This window comes from Mixophyes fleayi, chromosome 12 (assembly GCF_038048845.1).
Source record: "Mixophyes fleayi isolate aMixFle1 chromosome 12, aMixFle1.hap1, whole genome shotgun sequence".
Lineage (NCBI taxonomy): Eukaryota > Metazoa > Chordata > Amphibia > Anura > Limnodynastidae > Mixophyes > Mixophyes fleayi.
In genome coordinates, this window is record NC_134413.1 from 28539066 (window position 1) to 28561757 (window position 22692).

The following is a 22692-nucleotide window of genomic DNA, read 5'->3' on the forward strand; positions in this document are numbered from 1 at the left end:
TGTGCCGTGCTGCTCCCCCCCTTTCATCAGTCATGCTGCTCCCCCCCCCTTTCATCACTCTGTGCCATGCTGCTTCCCCCCCCCTTTCATCACTCTGTGCCATGCTGCTCCCCCCCCTTTCATCACTCTGTGCCATGCTGCTCGCCCCCCCCTTTCATCACTATGTGCCATCCTACTCGCCCCCCCCACCATCACTATGTGCCATCCTACTCGCCCCCCCCACCTCCCTTCCATCACTAAGCACCATCCTGCTTTCCTCCCCATGCTTCCGTTCCTTTTCTTACCTTCTTACTGGCTTCTTTCTTCTCTTCTGTCTTCTTTCTTGCTTGCTCCTCACTGAATGTCGGGCGTGACGTGATTATGTCACGCCCGACGTTCAGTGTGAACGGAGCAGGGAGGAGGGGCGCTGGCGCCGCAATCACGGGAGTATTTGTATTTATTTTTTAAAGTACCTGCTCTCCCCACCAACAAACAGGGGAGCAATCAGGTGTCGGGGCCCACCGGAGGATACCCCGGCTCCCTGGCAGGCCAGCCCGACCCTCATCAACGGTAAAGGGTGGCAGCATGGTTCACATCCAAGCTAGATGAGTAACTGGCTAATTTTCTACTCCTAGAGAAATTGGTGGCTAGTATAGTGACCTCTTGAAGGCAGTCATTTCAAACCCCAATTACTACTCTCAGCCAAATGTGCTCTGGTTGAATGACCAGATAAAACTAAAGATTCAATTAAATGCATTTATTGCTCATGTTGCTTAACCAAAAGATCGAAAACAGTTGAGCGTTCTCTTATTCTGCTTCTGCAAGAATATTTAACTTCAACTGACTCATTAGGGATGGGAAATTATGCCCACCAATCTGTCTACAAACCCTAGACCACCACCAGAAATGACTCATTGTTCCAGAAAGTATTCCCTGGCACGCAGCTCTGTTGATTCAGCGTATTGGAAGTGATTGTGGGGCTGGTTTTTGCAGCAAGTTTTACGCACGGTTCAGCTCACATTTGGAACAGTTCAGTGTTGAACAACCATGTTTTCATTTGCCTTTCCTGGCAGCAATACGCAGCAGCTGTAAAATCTAGACACATTGTTGCAGTTACATTGGTTTGGGAAACAAAGCTAGCCTGCCTTGTATTTGCTGCAGAAGCAAGTTATTTGATCTATGCTTTGTGTGGGCATACCGTTATTTACCTAACATAGCATTTAAATATGGGTTATGGGCATGTATTCATTTATTAAATGAGAATTAGCTGAGCAGTTGCCATTTAACACTCATTAAAAATTTTATAATCGCATATTTCGATTTCAAAAATCTTAAGTTCTAATATATGAGATGATTTTATTATAGTGTTTGACCAATTAGCATTGTGTTCATAAATGACATGGAAATGATGGACAATTTCTGATTGGCTGCTAATGGTTTTTGCACTTTTGTTAGTAAATTGCACCCATGTAAGTGACAAAATATTATTCTTGCTTAGGTGGACAGTTCCAAACCTTCAACAGTGAAATACTGCACAGTCTAGTTTGGTGGTGGGACATGGGGGCTGTAGGTTGTAATAAAAACATAACTATATTCCCTCAAGTAAAGACCATACACCCCTGGCACACACACAATGCCACGGTTTACCATTTAGGAGTGGATTTATCAAACCTTCTAAAAATAAAAACTGGAGTATTTGCCCATAGCATCCAGATTATAACTCGGCGATGATCAAGAGGCGACTGCAGGGCCGCATGTGATCCTCCCAAATCTTAACATGCGGCCCCCAACTCCATCTTGCTTTGTTGTCAGATCTGTTTGTTATAGCTTGTTTAAAATGCCTGGTGATATCTTATTACAGGCTGGTGCACCCTTTTAAAGGTTAGAAGGGCTGCCCATGCGGCTCCGGCAAAATCCCATGTTGCCTATCACTGTTCTCGCTTAATGAACTCAGAAATCCTATGTGATATGGGTGTCCCAACAGCCCCCCCCCCCCCCCCCCCCCCCCGTTACAATGTTACACTGTTGGCTGTTCCAGTGGAAGAATTATTTTCTCTACACACACCAGATTTGTTTCTGAAGTCTGTTGATTGTTACTCCAGAGAGTTACTGAGCTTAAATTGGTTAGAACCATCTTACAATGTTACAAAATGTATTTTCATTTTAGATGTGTTTTGGTGATGATAACAAGCACCTTTTTTCCTATTGTCAGAATCTAATAGTAGTGAGAGGCCTCTTTATCTATTTGCAGCAATAACAATGATTTTATATTGCAGCAATAGAAAATGATTTGTAATGATAGCTTCCTAGTTCCCCCTGGTTTCCTCCACTTTCGCCATCCAGAGATGGTGATAGCGATAAGAGAACTTTGCATGGTGAAGTTTTTCGCTGAGACAAGCTCGGCAGAACTCTTCACATTTGAGCCTGTCAGCGACAATAACTCCTTGATAGATTCTGAGGAGCTCTATCTCTGGCTTTACTCCCAATCATAAATAGGACTGTGAAAGAGAACCTGTTACCACACAAAGTTCCTCTATGACATCTTTTGCCTGGGAGAGAGAGCATTTAATATGCAATCTGCTCTCTCTCTGATCAGCTTTCTCTAAACCTTACAGCAGGAGAGCGATGTGTTCTAGAAGAAGCCCCACATTTAGTACAAACCTGCAGGTTCCATGCCTGGAATCGCCATATTAAAGGGCAACTCAACTCTGCCAGTGCTGGCTGTCCCATAATCCTCCAGGGCTCATAGTTGGGAGTGTGAATGTAAACACCAAGAGATATAGTGGACTTGGCAGGACTTATCTGTCAGTCTTTATCTGCAGGCGGTGACTTTCTAGTTCCAGACTGTGAGCTCTAAAGCACCATATGACCCTGGCTGGGTTGATTTTCTCCTGAAATAGGGAGAGGGTCTTTCATACTTGCCAACTTTGGAGATCATTCCTCTGGGAGAACTCCAAAGTTGGTCATGTCTTGGGGCCATGGCCATGTTCATCAAGTCATTAACACCCGCCCCTGCTACACAATATACATTTTGGCCTATTATTGCAGGTGGCGGGGCCAGATGCCGCATTAGCCTGCCCCCACCCACTTCACTAAGGAAGCGAACAGGGTTCGGGAGGTTACCCTGTCCTCCTGGGAGTTTGGGAGGGCTCCCAAAAATTCGGGAGTCTCCCGGACATACCGGGATAGTAGGCAACTATATGGGGTCTTTGCATGGGAACCCCAACATTCGGCTAGTTTAGTTGCGATTAATGCATAAATATATTTTCGTGAACTCCATTAGGAAACAGACCCTCTGTGTCACATGACTAATTTAAAAACTGTTCCATAATAGAATGCCTATGGTTGCCAGGACAGCCATTAAAATCACAGATGCCATATGGCATTGTTGCAGCATGTTTAAATGCATGTTTTATGGATGCATGGTAAGTGCTGTAAACATTGCATGATAATTACATGCAGCGTGTGTATTTGATATGTCTGGTTTTAAGTGGTTGATATTACAGTAAGAGAACAGAGTTTTTGTTAAAACTGTTTTATTGTGAGTATTGTATGTATTGACATGCACTGAAGGAGCAGAGCACAGCTCATAAAGAAGACAGTGTGGGCACAATGCTGAAGACAAATAGCAGAAAACAATGGATGGGCCTTTTAATTTGGTGTATGGAGGGAGGATACATTGATTGAGACTCAAAAAGGTATAAAACAATGCATCAAGGACAGATTTGGGGAACACAAAGAGAGTTTAATCATGGCACAGTGGTTATAATACATTGCACAATAGACATTAGTCATTAGTACTGTCTACAGTATTTGTCTAATGCAAAGTAAAAATATACTGCTATATTCTATTAATAACAAAGAAATGTAACAAAAAAGCAGTAAGTAACAATAGTATATATTTATGATGCACTAAACAATTAAATTACTGCCACAAGAAGGGTAAATGCACAATTACTTTGTGGCTCAGCAACAATTATAAATGGTGCTGCTCCATCTTTGCAGTTAAACATCCTCTAAATCCATTATAGGGATTCTGAAGGCATTGATCAGATGATTCCATGTGGCAAAATACTTATCAACAAGCTGAAGAAAAATATTATTTCTCCATATCCACAAATGTGATTAGACATTCTGCTAAGAATCTTTTTTTTTTTTTGTTTTTTATGTTGAATCAACATGATTTTTACATTTAGTTACTTTGTAGTCCATATCCCCATCAATAGGAGAGAACAAAAAAAAATTAACTTGACTTATAATTATTATGGGAGCATAGTGGACAGTGCTTATTGCTGCTCATAAGATACCTGGATGAGGAATTCAGCTACCAGCGCTGATTGCAATGCTAAATGCCACATGAAGATTACATTTCTATCCGTGCCATGAATACATTAATATGTTAAACTTTTGTTGTATGTTCACAGCTGATTCAACTGGTACCCACTCTCTTTATACTACATATAAGGATTACGAGATAATGTTTCACGTCTCTACCATGCTGCCATACACGCCAAACAACAAGCAACAGGTAAGGTAATTTTATCTGCACTCTAATAAAGAATAATGCTGCAGCATTGACGGGTCAATAATGCTTGTGAAAACAATCTGTGTTATATTGCACAGAGTAGTATGATTAGGATACACTGCTTAAACTGGCAATCCACCAGCAATCTTGTTTACTAATTATTTATATGTTTACATAGTGCACTATATATGTGGTCAGGTGAGCTGTCTCTTTGTTACCATACATGCAGCAATTTGTGGCCAATTAGTGTCTGAGCATCAGTGACTTTGTAATTACATATGTACAACTTTCACCTCCTTTTACATTGGTTATTAAAGGGCTGTATACAGCGAATGAGGATTTGGGCTCCAAATGACACTAGAAGTTAAAGGTTAACATTTTTCAATAAAATGAAATTTCTTTCTAGCAATGTCCAATTGTCTTAATGTCTGTTCTTTATTGTATTGAAAAGGACCACAACACCTATAAAACAAGTCACCCCATATACAAGAGCTACTGACAGTATTCACAAATATACTTTATACGGTAACAAACTGACATGCAAAGTGGTGGGGATTAGGCAGGGTACACGCTACAGGTTTTTCAACCAACTATTGTGCCCATCACCCAATAAACGATTGACACTCTGCAAGCAAAAGGCTTACAAAGGACTGTTTTTAGTACAGATTTGCCAATTATTACTCATTCAGCTCCTCGGAGCTAAACAAAATACCTGGGCTGGCAAAGAGAAAAGCTGGACTGAATATGTTGTGCAACTGATTAAGAGAAGTGGAACAAACAGCCTCCCACCTTCCAATTGTTCCCTAAGCAAATTGTGCAAGTCATACTGTGACGTACACTCTGGGCCAACTTGTTCCAGACTATAAACCTTGCCATTATACATTGTCAGCCTATGCCCCCTGCCAGGCTACTCAGGGCTGACCTGTTCCACCTACCAGGCTACCTAGGGCCGACCTGTTCCACCTACCAGGCTACCTAGGGCCCAACTGTTCCACCTACCAGGCTACCTAGGGCCCAACTGTTCCACCTACCAGGCTACCTAGGTCCTGCCTTCTTGCCACCTAGCAGGCTGCCTAGGGCCGGCTTTCTTGCCACCTAGCAGGCTGCCTAGGGCCGGCTTTCTTGCCACCTAGCAGGCTGCCTAGGGCCGGCTTTCTTGCCACCTAGCAGGCTACCTAGGGCCGGCTTTCTTGCCACCTAGCAGGCTACCTAGGGCCGGCTTTCTTGCCACCTAGCAGGCTACCTAGGGCCGGCTTTCTTGCCACCTAGCAGGTTACCTAGGGCCGGCTTTCTTGCCACCTAGCAGGCTACCTAGGGCCGGCTTTCTTGCCACCTAGCAGGCTGCCTAGGGCCGGCTTTCTTGCCACCTAGCAGGCTACCTAGGGCCGGCTTTCTTGCCCCCTAGCAGGCTATCTGCTGAACAAGAATTTGGGTGTAATATAACATCCTTCTACATAAAAGCCAGACATTTTGTGTTTAAAACTTTCTATTGTATTTAAAAGGGAAAAACAACAATAATAAGGACATTGAACATATAAATTTTCCATAAGTCAGTGAATCACATTACAAATGACAACATCATAACGTCATAAGTTAAACATATAATGATATTTTGATAATGATACTATAAACAATAGATGTGTTAACTGAGAGGGGAATTTCAGCTTAAGAATTGTTTGAGCATATCAATTAAAATATGTATGTTATGTGTATAATGATGTATAATTATAATATTATAATGTATAAGAATAAAGGAAATCCAAAAAACAAAAGTCCAATAGGAATAATTGAGATTGAGGGGATATAAATAGGGAGATTGAAGGAATTTTAGTTGTCTTCATTAAAGTAGGAATAGTAACAGTATTTGTGACATTTTGTTACAGTTCCTATACCTTGACTAGCTTATGTAGCCAAGTGCAAGGTTACTGTGTGTTATCAGAGGCATTACTGCCAAAAGTGGCCTTCAATATGACTACTACAAGACGTCTAAGAAAATGTTATACGTTTATATTTGTGTGTGTTGTTAGTATCTCCCTTTAGGCTTTGTGGTTATTTAAACAGTATCACCTTTTTATTTTAGGCTTAGTGGTCCATTAAATGTTTGTAACTACTACATTGGGATTTCTGTAAATTCATATACAATGTGTGGGTGCTGTTCTTCCATCATAATATAAAGATCATGAGCTAGTTTGACATACCATGGATCTTGACAACATGATAAATGAATCTGTTTCATTTCAGAAACGTTGTAAAGAATGGTTTGATGCTGGTAGAGAAAAAGTGTTCATTTGGGATGCAGAAATCCAAAAGCATTGCATGCAATGTCAGTAGCAAGACAACAGATAAGAGGGATCATTATTTCAAAGTAAAAAAAAACATAATCAGAAATAGTATAGCAAAACATTAGAGATGAATATTATCCTTGATAGCTTAAGGAAATATTTTAGCCATAGTGAGAGGTTGCTGCTTGTTTGATGAAAATATATCTCAGTCTATGTTTAAAAAACAATCAATCAAACATGTTTGCTTTGCGTGCAGAGAACATGTCTTCTATACATATTTGCACTTATTGCTTACATCATCTGTTCATGAAATTCTCCATAACAACTGCAAGATTTGGGTGGTCATGTCAAAGAAAAAATGGACTTTCTGGGGAATATTTATTTTGATACAGTTAACGTAGAATGACATATATCTTTACAAAGAAGCAGAACAAAAGATAAGCCAGCCTTGAAATAGAAAGATGAAACAAAAAGTAGATTATGCCATTTAGTTGATCTGAATGTGTGTCCTAAAATGCTTTATTGTGGGAACAAAGAGAAAACAAGTTGGATGTATCGACTTCATAGTACATAGAGGTTGTGATGCAACAATCTTTCTGTGTTCGTTTGATAGGAGCCACACACCATAACTATCTGTCAATCGGCTCCCTGCTTGCCTCCGTTCCCATCATGACATCGCCTCTAACTTTTTTACATTAGAGGACAGGTCACGGCCCTGCAAAACGTCAGCACACATAATCTAGCATGCTCTGTCCTGCTGTATGCACTCTGATGGTCTTTTTGGCTAGGTGATTTTGACACTGAACACTTCAGACTTGGGGACATCAAGCAGGAGATAAAAAATCAATAAGGTGCGCAGACCTTATTCAAATACACTTTTAAAATGACTGAAATGGAAAATATACAAGACAGTCCTATGCAATTAATGCGCATTCCTTTGAAATCGGATAGCTTAAAACAGTATCTGATAATGCTGTTTTACTATTTTAAAATAAAGGGAGCATTAAACTCGGTGCATTAAAAGCTTGCCATTTCGGCTTGTGATACTGCCATTTGCCATTTCCAACAATGAACATCCTAATAGGAAGAAGACAATAAAGTAATGCTATGTTATAGGTAATTATGCAGATCCCACAGCAGTTAAAACAGTCAGCTCCGTAGAGAAATAATTACGAGTGCGCTACAGTAAGCGGTTGTCAGCACACGTTGCCATAGGAACGGAAGTCTGGATTCCTGCTGCTTGCTTTATGTTCACAAATAGAATTTACTGCTGGTGGAGGATAGGAGGGACCTTCAAAGTTAAATGGGAAATGTATTATTCATTTAATACAGCGTGTTTTCACACGTTTATGAACAAACACTGTTGTGCCTTCAGGCATCAGAGGTGGTCAGGGACCTGGGTCTGGAAAGATTGACTACGTTATTTTTAAAAGTGCCTGTCTTACCCACCACAGGGTACAAGTCGATCTTTTTGTATACCAGGTGTACTGATAAACGTTTCAATAGACTGTTGTTATTGTTCGTTTTGTCACTTGTTCAAATGAGACACTTCACACAAGGGTAATAGTTAAGGGATGAACACATGCTTGTACATGTAATGCAAGTGACTGCCACAGACTATTACATTTCATAATACTCAGGAGAATATGTATGTTTGGCTGCTAGTCCTAAAACAGAATACAAATGTCTATATTTGCATTGCATCTGCAATTATCTATTTTTCTGAATAAGATATCAGGCAGTATCACATGCGTTTCTGCTGAATAGCTTTAGGAAGCCATCTATTGTGTCGCTTAAATGTCCAAAGCTGTGATTTTCTTTAATTGCAGCTGCTGAGGAAGCGTCACATCGGAAACGATATTGTGACAATAGTGTTTCAAGAGCATGGAGCCCAGCCGTTCAGTCCCAAGAACATCCGCTCTCATTTCCAACATGTCTTCGTGATCGTAAGAGCTCACAATCCGTGTACGGACTCTGTCTATTACAGGTATGGTTCTGCAGTGCATGGACACTTCGGCACATCATGGCCTGTACAGCTCAGCTGTTTAACTGTTTGCTGTCAGACATGATGGAAAGTATTGGCAATATTAGTGAGAAAAAGACACCATATTTGTAGTACTAGTGTCTACAGTGCAAATTTGGTTCCCATCTAGAAATTAAGACTTTGTGTTATATGTGATACAAAGTGCGAGTTCTAATTGCCATTGTGAAGGATGGAAGTTGTCTTTTTGTATGTGTTTTTTTTTTATTTATTTTTTTTATAATAATTACTACTTTTACTGATTGAACCTATTTGCATCTTTCAGTTTGCTGTAGACTTATACAATGACAAGATATCTGTATATGTAACAGTCTGTTTACAAGATGTTCTATTTGTGCTTTATAGCTGATATACATACACACCCAATAAATTAGCGTATGGAACAAAGCATGATGCAGTATATTTCCTTTCATTGTTCTTCTTTTGTTGCAATTTGTTTTATTGTTTGATGTTTCATTTAGAACACAGTTTCTAAGTTAAATACTTTATGCTGAATGGAACATTGAAATATTAATGTAGATGTGAAATATTTCTAGCACACCTTTTTGATTTGAATGGAAGTGCTTAAAAAAGAAACAAAAAAAATACTTGTCATGTGGTTTAGGGCCTGTGTTATACTGTTGTGCCTTCTTGGGTGGGAGGTGCATTCTCATAGCAAACACAAAGCATTCTACTAACAGTAAGGCACTATTATGCATGCATCAATCAAATTTGACCCATTGTCCATCCTTGTAAATACCCCTAGAACAGACCTGACCTCACAAGGTACAGATATGCCTATTTAAGCAAGTGCTAGGTAGAAGATGCATGTTTTTATGATATTTGTTTTGTTTTGTATTTTTGAGTGTTTAGATAAGTGGGTGGGGTTATATTTAATTATTAATGACAAAGCACATAAATATATCATGGAAATGTTATGGAATGTGCATTTAGGGATCTGTTCAATATTTTTATTTATTATTACCATTTATTTATATAGTGCCACTAATTCCACAGCTCTGTACAGAGAACTCATTCACATCAGTCCCTGCTCCATTGGAGCTTACAGTCTAAATTCCCTAACACACACACACACACACACACACACACACACTAGGGTGAATTTGTTAGCAGCCAATTAACCTGCCAGTATGTTTTTGGAGTGTGGGAGAAAACAGGAGCAACCGGAGGAAACCTACACAAACGCAGGGAGAACATACAAACTCCACACAGATAAGGTCATGGTCGGGAATTGAACTCATGACCCCAGCGCTGTGATGCAGAAGTGCTAACCACTTAGCCACCGTGCTGCCCACAACCATGTATTCCATACCATGTATTTATATAAATAAGCCATATAAGAAAAATAAATAGAAACAGTTGTTTGTCCACCCAGACTGGAATTTTACATTTACATTGGTTTCTTTCATTACCTTTTTTCAGCCTGGCTAATATTTGTTCAGTGGCATTTTGCATGACTGATAAGCACCTGATATAAATTGATCACTTGTTTTTGGTCACACCCAAAAATCTGACCGGCAGGTGACTGCTACTGTCTCATAATGTGGTCATCTGCAGAACTCGTTTTGCCGCCGCTTGGTCCAAGCCATACTCAGCCAGATTTCTCCAGTTTGGGCAACTAGGAAACTGGTTCTTTTGCCTTGGCACTTGCTCTGAGTGGCAAAATTGGCCTGTGTGGGACCATTTTGCTAATGCTGCTACATCTCCTAGTTCCTAAATAAAGATCACAAAACATCAGTCATATTAGTGTTAATGTAAGGTTTTGAGGCATGTATGACTTCATGTTATTTGTAATCTTTAATTTTGCAGTGTTGCTGTTACCCGATCAAGAGATGTACCTGCATTTGGCCCACCGATCCCAAAAAGTTTTAACTTTCCTAAATCCGCAGTATTCAGGGACTTTCTTTTAGCAAAAGTTATTAATGCAGAGAATGCTGCTCACAAGTCTGAGAAGTTTCGAGCTATGGCGACGAGAACCCACCAGGAGTATCTAAAAGACCTTGCAGAAAAAAATGTCACCAACACTTCTATTGATTCCTCTGGAAAATTTCCATTCATCTCACTGGCTTCAAAGAAGAAGGAAAAGGCAAAGCCATACTCATGGGCCGAACTGTACAGCACAGGAGCAATTGTGTGGAGCGTCCAAGTTGAAGACTTCATCAGTGCTCTGGAGATAGAATGTCTCCTGTGCATCTCAAACGAAATACTGGCTCTGATCGACCATGAAACAAAAACTGTTATATTTAACTGCTCAAGTCGAGATGTTATAGGATGGACATCGAACAATACAACTGTTAAAATTTTCTATGAGAGAGGGGAGTGTGTATTTATAAGAAGTTACACCACCAATACAGATGAGATAAAGGAAATGGTCAAGAGGCTGGAGGTAAGATCAAGCTCTGCAAAGTATTGCTGAAGTCAAACATCTCCTAATATTAGATTTATAATGTAATCCGTTAAATAGACACCATTCACAAAAATTGACAAGTGTTCTGGAGGTGCCAGAGATTTTAATTAATAGTCATTACAAGTAATAATTAATGGGCGCATATTAGAGTGTTTGACATGTACAATGGCTCTTATGCAGACAAATGGATTTTTAATATAATCAATTTATACTCTAGGGTCAATCTCTTGCACATGGCTCTTTTATCTTCCTTTATTCTTTTTCTCGTTAGTGCCTCTATTATCTTTACATTTTCATGTCTGATTATTCAATTATTTTTAATCATTGTTACTTTCTGATTTTTATTTTTCCCAACTATTAATGACTCTAAATTTCAGATTGTCACAAAAGGATGCGAAACGGTGGAAATGACACTAAGAAGAAATGGTTTGGGACAGCTTGGATTCCATGTGAACTATGAAGGAATAGTTGCTGAGGTAGAGCCCTATGGCTATGCTTGGCAGGCTGGCTTAAGGCAAGGAAGCCGACTGGTTGAAATCTGTAAAGTTGCAGTGGCCACTTTGAGCCACGAGCAGATGATTGATCTTCTCAGAACATCAGTAACGGTTAAAGTCGTCATAATCCCACCGCATGACGATGGCATTCCACGCAGGTATTAGTTATTCTCTTTATTTTATCTGTTAACATTATTTCATGTTTATTGGAATAATGTGTGCATTCAGGTCCAGATTTTTAAAATAAAATGGAGATCTAGCATATAGACTACTCATTACCTTGGTTAACATTTAAAACTTTGGTTAACATTTAAAAGGCCCCAAACTAGTTACATTTCTACTTTACTCTTGTAAAAACATGACATATAGGGGCATATTCAATTGTCGGCGGAAACGCAGAAAATCCCGCGGTCCGCGCACGATTACCGTTATTACGGTAATCGTGCGCGAAAAACAGTTAATACGGCAATTTACTCGCTGGATTTCAACTCACAGCTCCCTGAGCCGCGAGCTGAAATCCAGCTAGATTTTACCGTATTAACTGTACTAGTTTTAACGCCGCGGGACTTTTTAACAATTGATGGGGCGTATTCAGTTGTTGGCGTTATAGCGAAAAATCTCGCGGTGCGCGCACTATTACCGTCATAACGGTAATAGTGCGCGTAAATACCAGTATTACAGTACTTTTCTCGCTGGATTTCAGCTCGCAGCTCCCTGAGCCGCGAGCTGAAATCCAGCTTACTATTACCGTAATACCGGTAATAGTTTTAACGCCGCAGGGGTTCTAAACAATTGAATATGGCCCATAGTTGAAATCCACACAAATATTACACCTTTATTGGAAGACATTATTTGTAATTGTCATAGACACAGTCAGGTTCAATGAAGTCTTCAGTTTCCATTTAAGTAACTCCACTCAAATGTTTTTTTTTTTACTTTTCTTAGCAGCAATTGTAACCATGGAAACAAACTGGTCTGCATTGTTTCCATGGTTACATATGTTGCTACACAACCATTCTGTCAAATTGCAGCATCATTGTGTTTTGTGAGTTTACAACAGACTATTCCAGGCAAAATATTTCAAGTATTAAGAGTTATTTAATTTGTTTGTAGTACTAGGTATAACAATTGTAATGGGGCTGTATTAGGGTGCTTTTTTGGAGTCTGTTGTTGGTCTCTGTTAGCTCTGAGGGTCCATTGGTGAGGTAAATATGCTAATTACCATTTAATAGCCAATCTCCTTAATTACCAATCTCCTTAATTACCACTAACAAGGTATTTTAACCCAAAGTATTTCAATTTACACTCAATTTAATCTGATACACATAGTATAAAAAGGGAATAATGATCATGTCAAGGAAGATTTTCTACAAAGTCTCATTTAATATAATTTTTCTTATTAGCCATAGGTATGTTCAGTAAGTCTTTACACATATAATAACACAGTGTAGAAAGCATAATATATTACAACAAATACAATTCATTGCCTGCGTCAGCTGTTTTATCAATGTGTATATATGCTTTCACTTTGTGTGTATGAATGTGTGTAGCTCAGATTTCCCATACTTCATTGTGTGTGTGTATCACAGATTTCGTTGCAAGTCCCATGTTATCTAGATTATCAGCAAAACACATGACCCAGTGCTCATCTTGTCTATTGTCTATCCGACCACTCGAGGCATTTGTATTCAGTACACAGTATGCAGTAATAATCTACAAAACAAGTATAGTATAACACTCAATACACAACCATGCATATTATACAATAAAGTCCGTTTTAAACCATATAGCCAGTATTAGCCATATTAATACTTAAACGGTAACAGCATACAGCATTCTATGGCTTAAGCAACAAGCACAGTTCTCACTAAACTTCAACCATACAGGTTTACTAAAATCCCAAGAGAAACAAATTTATTTTGTTTGTTAGCAGAGTTCTGTCATAATATGGGAGCATTTACATAGTGAATTGTGAAAGTTGTTTAGCAGTCGAGGGATGGAGCATGATTAGTATAGAGAGATGGATACGTGAAATGTGATGCACAGTACTGACAAAATAAAAGAACTTTTGCATGTGTATGATGGAATAACGATATATTTAGTGTTCACTTGATACACAATATATGTAAATATTAATGGAGCATGGCTTGAGAAGAATGTTACCTTGTTAATAGCAGACCAATGGGAAGCATAACTTTCCTATGCCCATACAGCCTTGTGTCCAGCATAACAGCCCATATCCACCACATAGTTTTATGCCCATTATATATAGCCTTGTGTCCAGCATAACAGCCCATATCCACCACATAGTCCTATGCCCATTAGATACAGCCTCATGTCCAGGATAATGGCACATATCCACCACATAGTCCCATGCCCATTATATACAGCCTTGTGTCCAGCATAACAGCCCATATCCACCACATAGTCCTACGCCCATTAGATACAGCCTTGTGTCCAGCATAATAGCCTATATCCACCTCATAGTCTCCCATACTCATTATGTACAAACCTCTCCTTAGCAAAGCGTTCCATCCACCTTATATATATAAGTGCCATTGTGTCCACAGACCACACGATAAACACCCCATGCCCAAGATGTGTCTTATGCCCATCATTCACAACTTGTGTCCAGCATAACAATTTTATGCCCAACTGACATTACTGTACCTCGCATAATATTCCCCATGCCCACCACAAGACTGTCCTGTATCCACCATAACAGTCTCATGCCCACCACAGTGCTATTTAATGCCACCTATTTTGCAGCCAAGTGTCCACTATTGTATACTCCATACACATTATACTACTGGTCTGTGCTCTTCATATATAGCCCTTTTCCTACCATTACAGCCCTATACCAACACCAGATCATTCTTCTTCCCACTATACACCACCCTGTGCCCAGAACTACAGACATGTGCCCACTATACAGTTTTATGCCACCTATATACAAGAATATACTTACCATTACAGCCTCATGCATTACACTACTGTTTTTGCCACCTATATCCATCCTTGTGTCACCACATTTGCAGCCTCTTGTCCGCAAGACTGTGTTTGTGACGTGTGTACAGCTCTGTACCCATCATTACAACCTTGGTGTTGGTTCGTGTTCTCACCACACTTGCAGGAATGAGAACACCCTGCTAGAGAGGAGAACACCAAAATTCTACCAATAAAGTTGGGGGGTCTTTTCGCCAGCAAAATCACAGTTGGGTTCAACAAATGAAACGATTGTGTGTTGTTGAGCTTTCACTTGTTGCAAAGTAACTGCATATTCAGTTCATGTATTTACTTGTTCTTATGTAAGGGGGAGGTAAGGCCATGTGGTCCATGAAACCGCTTAACCTCAGAGTGACAGCGCTGTGCCACGCCACAGCTTGGACGCCAAGTGACATCATTCTGGGCTAGTAGTTGGACATCTCTCATGTAAGACAGCTTGTATTTTAGGTTTTTTTTTGTTCTCTAGGGATCCCTGTCATGGATCATATATTACGCTGTTGCTTTCAATAAATGGAAGTATGCAAAAATAATGACTTAATTAAATATAGACCTGTACAAGTTTTTTTACATATCATTGTTTACCTTTCAGACATGACGAACACTAAAATGTGGTTCCAAAATATTTTACAATTGATCCTCTCACCTCCTTTTCTTTAGCTCTATTCATTCCCTACCTCAATTTGTTTTTGCTGTCCCTTGATTTCCAGGAGTCGTCTTTTTGACCTAGCAGTAATATTACCCCAAGAACACTGCATTTGGAGACTGCAATAAAATCCTAATATTCGGTTTTGTTAAATTTGATTTAAAAAAAACCAAAAAAAAAAACCCCCATTAATTAAACCGTAACATTCTGGTTTCCTGGCTGATAACATACAGATGAAGTGTGATTTTAGTATGTTGCTTCTTATATCAGAAGTATAACTTTTTCACATACATTTTATGTTTTTTCTTGAGATACAGCCATTCAAAGCAGTTCTTTAATATTGAATGTGCTTTTTGGTTTTGAGTTTGTTCTGGTGGACTGCAGGAGTCTTTTCTCCAGCTGGTTGTATAGCTTTTCACGATGTTATTTCTGAAGTTATATAATTCTGCATATGTTGTTCATATGGAATAAAATCACCAACCTCAATATACTACATGTAAAGGCAAAGCTGCTCTTTACATTACAGCCAGGCATATGCGTTGTTTCGCTCTCCTAGCTGCCCAGTAGCATTGTGGGTGATGTAGACAACAGCTGGGGTGCTGAAGGCTTCTCCATCTCTGACTTAAGTTATTTAGGAAAACCTCTGCCAGGTACTGGTAAAGACATGACTGTATTCTAAATTAATGTTCCACAATCTTAGGCTCTTTGGTTTCCTCTCTCATATTTTCAGATAGACCTGAGTGGGAATAGTTTTATATAGATTGTAGCTCGTAATTCCTAAAGGAAATCTACCCATCTTCTTACATATGGTTGTATTGAAGGACTCTATTTCATTTAGTTAATGGAACAATTGTTCGAACTCTCACAATTCCGTTTAAATTTCTCCAGTGCAAGTTGAACAATTTTGTTAAATGCAACTTTTCATTTAGACCCAGGACATATGAAATACATTCAAAAGTCTTGAGACAGATTTGCTCCAAAAAACAATTGCACGCACTATAATTCATTTTGAATTTGTGCTGCAACACACTTTTTGAAATGTGTAAACCTTTTTATTTTTGTTACTTTCTCAGGCTATAATGAAACAATGAGTTTCAGCAGCACCATTTCTAGGCAACAGCAATCATTTACTTAGGTCATCATCTTTAAAAGTCCTATATCCACCTTCATATAACAGAGCTTCAAGTCTTTGAACAGTTTCATTCTGTTCTATGTGTAATTCACTGCGGTGCAATAACCGTGACCGAATCGCCCTTTATTGTTCTTTGTGTATTAACTGTGGTCAGACCAAGCCACAGAGGTCAGGTGCACTGAATGCGCTGATGTGTGGACGAAGTCTTAATTCTTTCTATCAGATGTAACCAGTGCCATTCTGGGCTGTGCATCAAACAGTATGGTAGGTTGATAGATGTAATATATAAAGTATAGATGTACATTTCTTCCCTCTCCTTCTCTTTTGTTTTTTTTCCCTCCTGATCCAAGTGGATTTAGATTGGTTGGTATGGGGTCGTGCTCAAGACAATTTTTACAAACAAGACTACTGATAAGTGATAAGATGTGTTATGCATTTAATATCTGTTAGCCTCTAACTAAAATTTTTCTCTTTTAGAGGTTGCTCAGAAATCTATCGCATGCCTACAGTAGAGTATAAAGTGAATGAAGGCATCCCATATGAGCTGAAATTCCCATTCAGGAACAACAACAAATGGCAAAGGAATGCAGCCAAGGGAGAGGCCGCCCAACTGAGACAAGTTCCCTCTCAGCTCCAGAGTCCGGCATCATCAAGAGTCTCTTCTGTTAAAGGAGAGGGGAAAATACAGACCCCAGAGCGTTCCGCAAACATTCCACGGAGTATTTCCAGTGATGGGCGTCCACTGGAGAACAAAAGGTAAGAGATAGATAGAATCAGAGGTATTCTAGAACTAGACGACATTATTTATGCTGTCAAGTGAAAAGTGGGATAACAGCTTTCATTGTAACGATTAGGGATTGAACGATGTTGATTCGCTTTCATTTTCTTACACCATGTCATATTTTGGTGAGTTTTACATTAAATGCATAAATTAAATTTTGCTGTGAAGTGTAATATGGAACTGCTTTCAACACACAGGCCAAAGTTTTTGGAAGAGTTTAACCTGCATTTCCTCACCAGGATGTATTTGTGAATTTTACTAGGTTTTTTTTGTATTATTATTTTTTTCTATTTTGGATCAACTTCTCCTTGACCACATTTTTGCCCCCTTAATTAAGTTTTCTCATTTTGCTAACTGCTACCGTTTCTTTGCAGTTGGGGAAGAAATATCATACTGTGTACAATAAACACATTTTATTTGGTTTAAATAAGGCTGTCTCCGGGGTCAGAGATTTATGTGTCTGTTTCATCTGTCGCTGTGGGACGATCTCAGCAATGCCGTAACTCTCCTAGCAATATTTCCACCTCCAGTGATACCGGCTCAAGTGGAGGCTCCCATCGCAGGCAAAAATCCATGCCTGAAGGGTATGTCATTCCTCCATGCTTTTAATTGTGAACTTCAAGCGCTTTTGGCTCTGAGATTGGTTGACTTTCAGTATGTGGGTTTAGGTTGCTTTTCCAATTGTTAGTAAACGCCAAGGATTATGGTTCACGTTTTTTCCCCAGAGTGTGGCTTTATTGGTTTGATTTGTTTCACTAAATCCAATTTTGGTGTTTGTTTCTTTTTTTGTGTGGTCTCACTTTTTTGCCATAGTCAATTTAAAGTCTTTTCCGTAAGGGTTTGCCTAAATGACCGGTGCTGCCTTCCAGGGCTTGAGGGATTAATTTGCAACGTGCTAAGTTGCATTGCACCTTTACCAGTTGGACCGGTTTTTAGCTAAAAGCCCCCGTGGTACCACTGAGCAGTGTAGTCGGCTCAGTTGGGTATGTTGCGATCAAAGCTGATGTACATCAACCCAGTGGATTTAGTATAGGGAATAATGATACGTGGTACCAATACGAGTTGTGGTCTGACAGTGATTGGTATAGTTATTATGACCCCCTGTGCGTTACAGCAGAATTAATTTAATTTTAAGTGGTGAAATCCTTCAATCCCTTATGTGCTTAAGAAAGATATTTTCATTGTGTAAATGGTGTGATTATATAGATTTTCTTTACACTATGTTGTCTTCAAAGTTCTGGCAATGTTCGCTGATTATGCCCTCTCCTCTCTAGTCTTTTCTCCTCATCTGGTCCTCTGTACTGTTATTCTCTACAATGACTAGAAAGCATAATTAGACATTGGCACAGTTAGAGATAGCAAGTGACAGGATTGTGATAGACAAATATCAATCTCTTGCAAGCAGTCAATACTTTATTTTTATAGGAGATCTAAAATTACAAGTTGATCCAATATGAAAAGATGTGGTAAAATTCACAAATGTGTCTGAATAGGTTCCTATACTATGTCACGGTTGAAGAAATGTTAAATTGTATGTACCATTTGGTAACCAGGGGCCTGATTCATTAAGGATCTTAACTTGAGAAACTTCTTATTTAAGTCTCCTGGACAAAACCATGTTACAATACAAGTGGTGCAAATTAGTATTCTGTTTTGTACATAAGTTAAATACTGACTGTTTTTTCATGTAGCACACAAATACTTGATAGCTTATTTGTACACTGAAATTTAAAGTTGATATTTGTGTGCTACATGAAAAAACAGTCAGTATTTAACTTATGTGCAAAACAGAATACTAATTTGCACCCCTTTTATTGTAACATGGTTTTATCCAGGAGACTTAAATAAGAAGTTTCTCAAATTAAGATCCTTAATGAATCAGTCGCCAGATCTGTAATCTTTCATCATTCTTAAGTACTTTTTGGGTTTTGTTGAATTATAGTATGGAATTCTAATTTACTTTACATAAGGTGAATACACTATCCTTGTAATATAGCTAAACAATAAACATGTGTTTTGGGGTGAATCCTATCATCCAAGCATTATAATGTAGAAGTTTTAGCTTTAAAAACTTGCACAGTCATTTAACAAAAAAAGAGACTGACAGAATGTAAAAGTTTGAAAACATAGAGAAATCTGATCACAGCAGTGCTCCCTTTTCTCTAATGAGTGACTGTGCCCAGAGTGTCAGATCGCAGAGCCCAGGCAGGTGTGACACAGAAATGCGTTGTGTTCCTGTTGATAATGACTTGTTTATTTCCTGCAAGCAAATTGCTGCTATACTCCAGCATTGCTGTTAATTGCCTTGGAGGTTGAAGTTGCACAGTGCAGACATTTTTTGTTCTATCTAGAGAGCTCAGTATGTGGATCGGTGGGGTAGACCGAGAAAATTAACACTATTAAAATTGAACTAAACACACAACCTAATGAAAATACTTACTGTATTATCTGTCAGTCCATGTACACATGGACACCATGTACTGTACATTGTCTTTGCTTTAACAGAGCACCAGAGGCACATTCACTAATGGGTCTTAAAGTTTCCCTGCAGTATAATGTACTGTTTATTTAAATGTGAGCTTTCTTTGAACCATTATGGTTTACTGAGCATGAACACCTCTACACTGCTGGCAATGTTGAAATTGATGCAAAGTGAATGCTTGTCAGTCAGTGTGGATACATGTCTGTTCTTCGCCATCATTTTTGAACTGCCAGTGTTATAGAGCGTTTGATAAGTTTTATAACACACCTTTAATGCTTTAAAATAGGTCCTGTGTGTGTGCGAGGCCTTTGAATCTTCTATCCCATCTTTGAAAGTGTTAAAGGACCTCTTGGCTCCAAAATTGAGATTCTTATATATGAGGCATGAAGTTAAAATACATTGTTCAGCATTCACTTAAAATTTCAGTACAGCTCTTTTAAAGCAGTATCCTAACAGAATCTGACTAGGTCAAAAAGCTGAGACTGCAGTCATTCGAGCTGCTTTGACATCATTGGTCCTGCCCCCATGTATGAAACCACTAATACACACAGTGCATTCGTGCAGGCAAGTCTGCGAGTCACACTCACTTGTCACCTGTTTCATTAAACATCTCCCTCATAAAATGGAACCCGTTGTAGAGGGGGAAAAACAGGGCATAGGGGACGTATTTACCAGCCTTCAGTTTTTTAGGTACGTTTTTCAACTCTGTGATGCACAAGTATACTGTTTTTACTTTTCAAACTTAAACTTTACATATATTACCAGATCTAGTATTAAGCAGTTTGCTGGATAAGGGTAGACATGCTTTTCACTGTGGTTGTACTGTATAGTAAATGTTGAATAGAATAAACATATTTTATAACGTTCTAGCCCATAAGCCATTATCAAAATATGCTGAAGTATATGTCATACAACAGATTGCCATAGGATCTGTACATGTCAGTGACTTGAGCTTTTCCAGATGAGGTTTTTGTCCTGTAATTTGGAGCACCATATCTAAAATATAGATTACATTAATAAAATACTTATGTCTTTGCAACTCTGCTCCTGGCATTGCCCAGCTCATTATATTGTTTAGCAGTGCTCCTCCCAGTGATTGTAGGAGGAAGCACTTGGTGATTATGCCTGCCTGTATGATTATCACCAAGCAGCGAGTGCAGAGCGGTATTATTGGTACATGGTCTTCGCATTAAACAACATTATATTGACAACTAAGGACACATGAGCTTCATCTTCATTTTTCCTTTTAAAAACCCCGTTGGTGTAGGGACCAGTGAGACCAATGGCCCCAGAGCCAACAGGCAGCTTTGTCCTACAGGGTAAAGTGCACGTCATTAACTACTGTATCCCTTTATGGGCATGATTAGGTTTATGTTTATAATCGGAACCATATTTTCTTTTAAACAGGTTTGGAGTTGGCCGTAGATCACCAGCATCTATCGACAGACAAAACACCCAAACTGACCTGTTGGCCAGTGGGAAGTCAACGCCCAGCTGGCAGAGGAGCGAGGACAATGTTACTGATCAAATAGGTAATTATATCTCGCGATAGACCAATCCTGGGCATAGTTATCATATGTGATCAAATAAAATGTTTCATCCAAACATTATATGATTACAGCAGATTGCCAGGCTGGAAGATGTTTGTTATTGTCCATTTTTACAAAGTGTATCGTGAAAAGTGTCAATGCTAACAATGTAGTTATACAATGCCATATGTCCAGGTGTCAGAGAAAAGGAACACATATCTTCTGCTGTAGAGAGATTGGTGTGTAATGATGCTGGTGAGGGAAATGTATAGTTGAAATTGATATTACACGTTTTACATAACTACTGCTGCAGGTTAGTGCTTAGTGACCGTTCTACCCTACTCTCCTCTGCATGTTTATATTTGCTGATAATTGTTTATACTGTGTCACTGCACCACAGCCAAATAGAACTAAGCAAATGTTTTTGCAATAGAACAGGGATTAAAGCTCTAAAACTCAACTGGAGGAATAATATCATAGTGTGAGCATTCCCCTTTAATTGGAATTCTAACTTTTAATCTGCATTTAATAAAATGATGTCATTTGTGTCAGACAGACGGATCTAGTAGCCAGCTTAATCTCTGTCGGGGCCTTTAAACTGACAAGGCTGCTTGTTTCTTTAAAACATTTTATGTTCTCCCTGTGTTTGCGTGGGTTTCCTTCAGGTGCTCCGGTTTCCTCCCACACACCAAAAACATACTAGTAGGTGAATTGGCTGCTATCAAATTGACCCTAGTCTGTGTGTGTGTGTGTGTGTGTGTGTGTGTGTGTGTGTGTGTGTGTGTGTGTGTGTGTGTGTGTGTATATATGTTAGGGAATTAAGACTGTAAGCTCCAATGGGGCAGAGACTGATGTGAATGAGTTCTCTGTACAGCGCTGTGGAATTAGTGGCGCTATATAAACAAATGGTGATGATGGTTTATCTCCAAATACTAGTAGTGATGTCTGCTCAATTGGGTGTCTGAGCCTTCTTGGGGAATAGATGGTTAACATAGCATGATAGCCAGAGATGAAGATAAGGATTACCCAATTATTCATTAAAATTTAACTTTTGCAGTATTATTCTATTATCCAAACTGTGTACTATATATAGGCAGGCGCAGGTTGAACAATCGCTTGCATTGGCTCCTATATGCAGGACAGTGTTATTTGTAGACTATTCCTGTGCAGGAACCATATATGACCATGTTCAGGATGTGTGAAGACGACTATTGTGATGGAATCACTCCACTGAAAATTCTGCCCTTCTCCAATGCCACAATCTGCTTTACCGCACTTGTATACATGTAAATATTGTTACACATGCATTTAGACCATACCTATTAAATATATAAACCGCTTCTGTCAAATGCCTTTCTATAGAATTTACATTTCTATTACATTACACAATT

At 39.1% G+C, this 22692-nt stretch overlaps 1 protein-coding gene across 7 annotated transcripts in view; it reads left to right on the top strand.

Moving 5' to 3' along the window:
- Positions 1-22692, top strand: part of SIPA1L1 (signal induced proliferation associated 1 like 1) — a 163032-nt gene that overhangs the window by 123260 nt on the left and 17080 nt on the right. For 6 of the 7 annotated variants that reach the window (XM_075192210.1, XM_075192214.1, XM_075192213.1 and 3 more), the window contains 7 exons: positions 4404-4507; positions 8616-8773; positions 10637-11213; positions 11612-11886; positions 16987-17265; positions 17722-17874; positions 21180-21304. In XM_075192210.1, coding sequence (XP_075048311.1) covers positions 4404-4507; positions 8616-8773; positions 10637-11213; positions 11612-11886; positions 16987-17265; positions 17722-17874; positions 21180-21304 — 1671 coding nt within the window. The remainder of the gene's footprint in view (positions 1-4403; positions 4508-8615; positions 8774-10636; positions 11214-11611; positions 11887-16986; positions 17266-17721; positions 17875-21179; positions 21305-22692) is intronic. The other variant, XM_075192215.1, reaches the window with a different exon arrangement.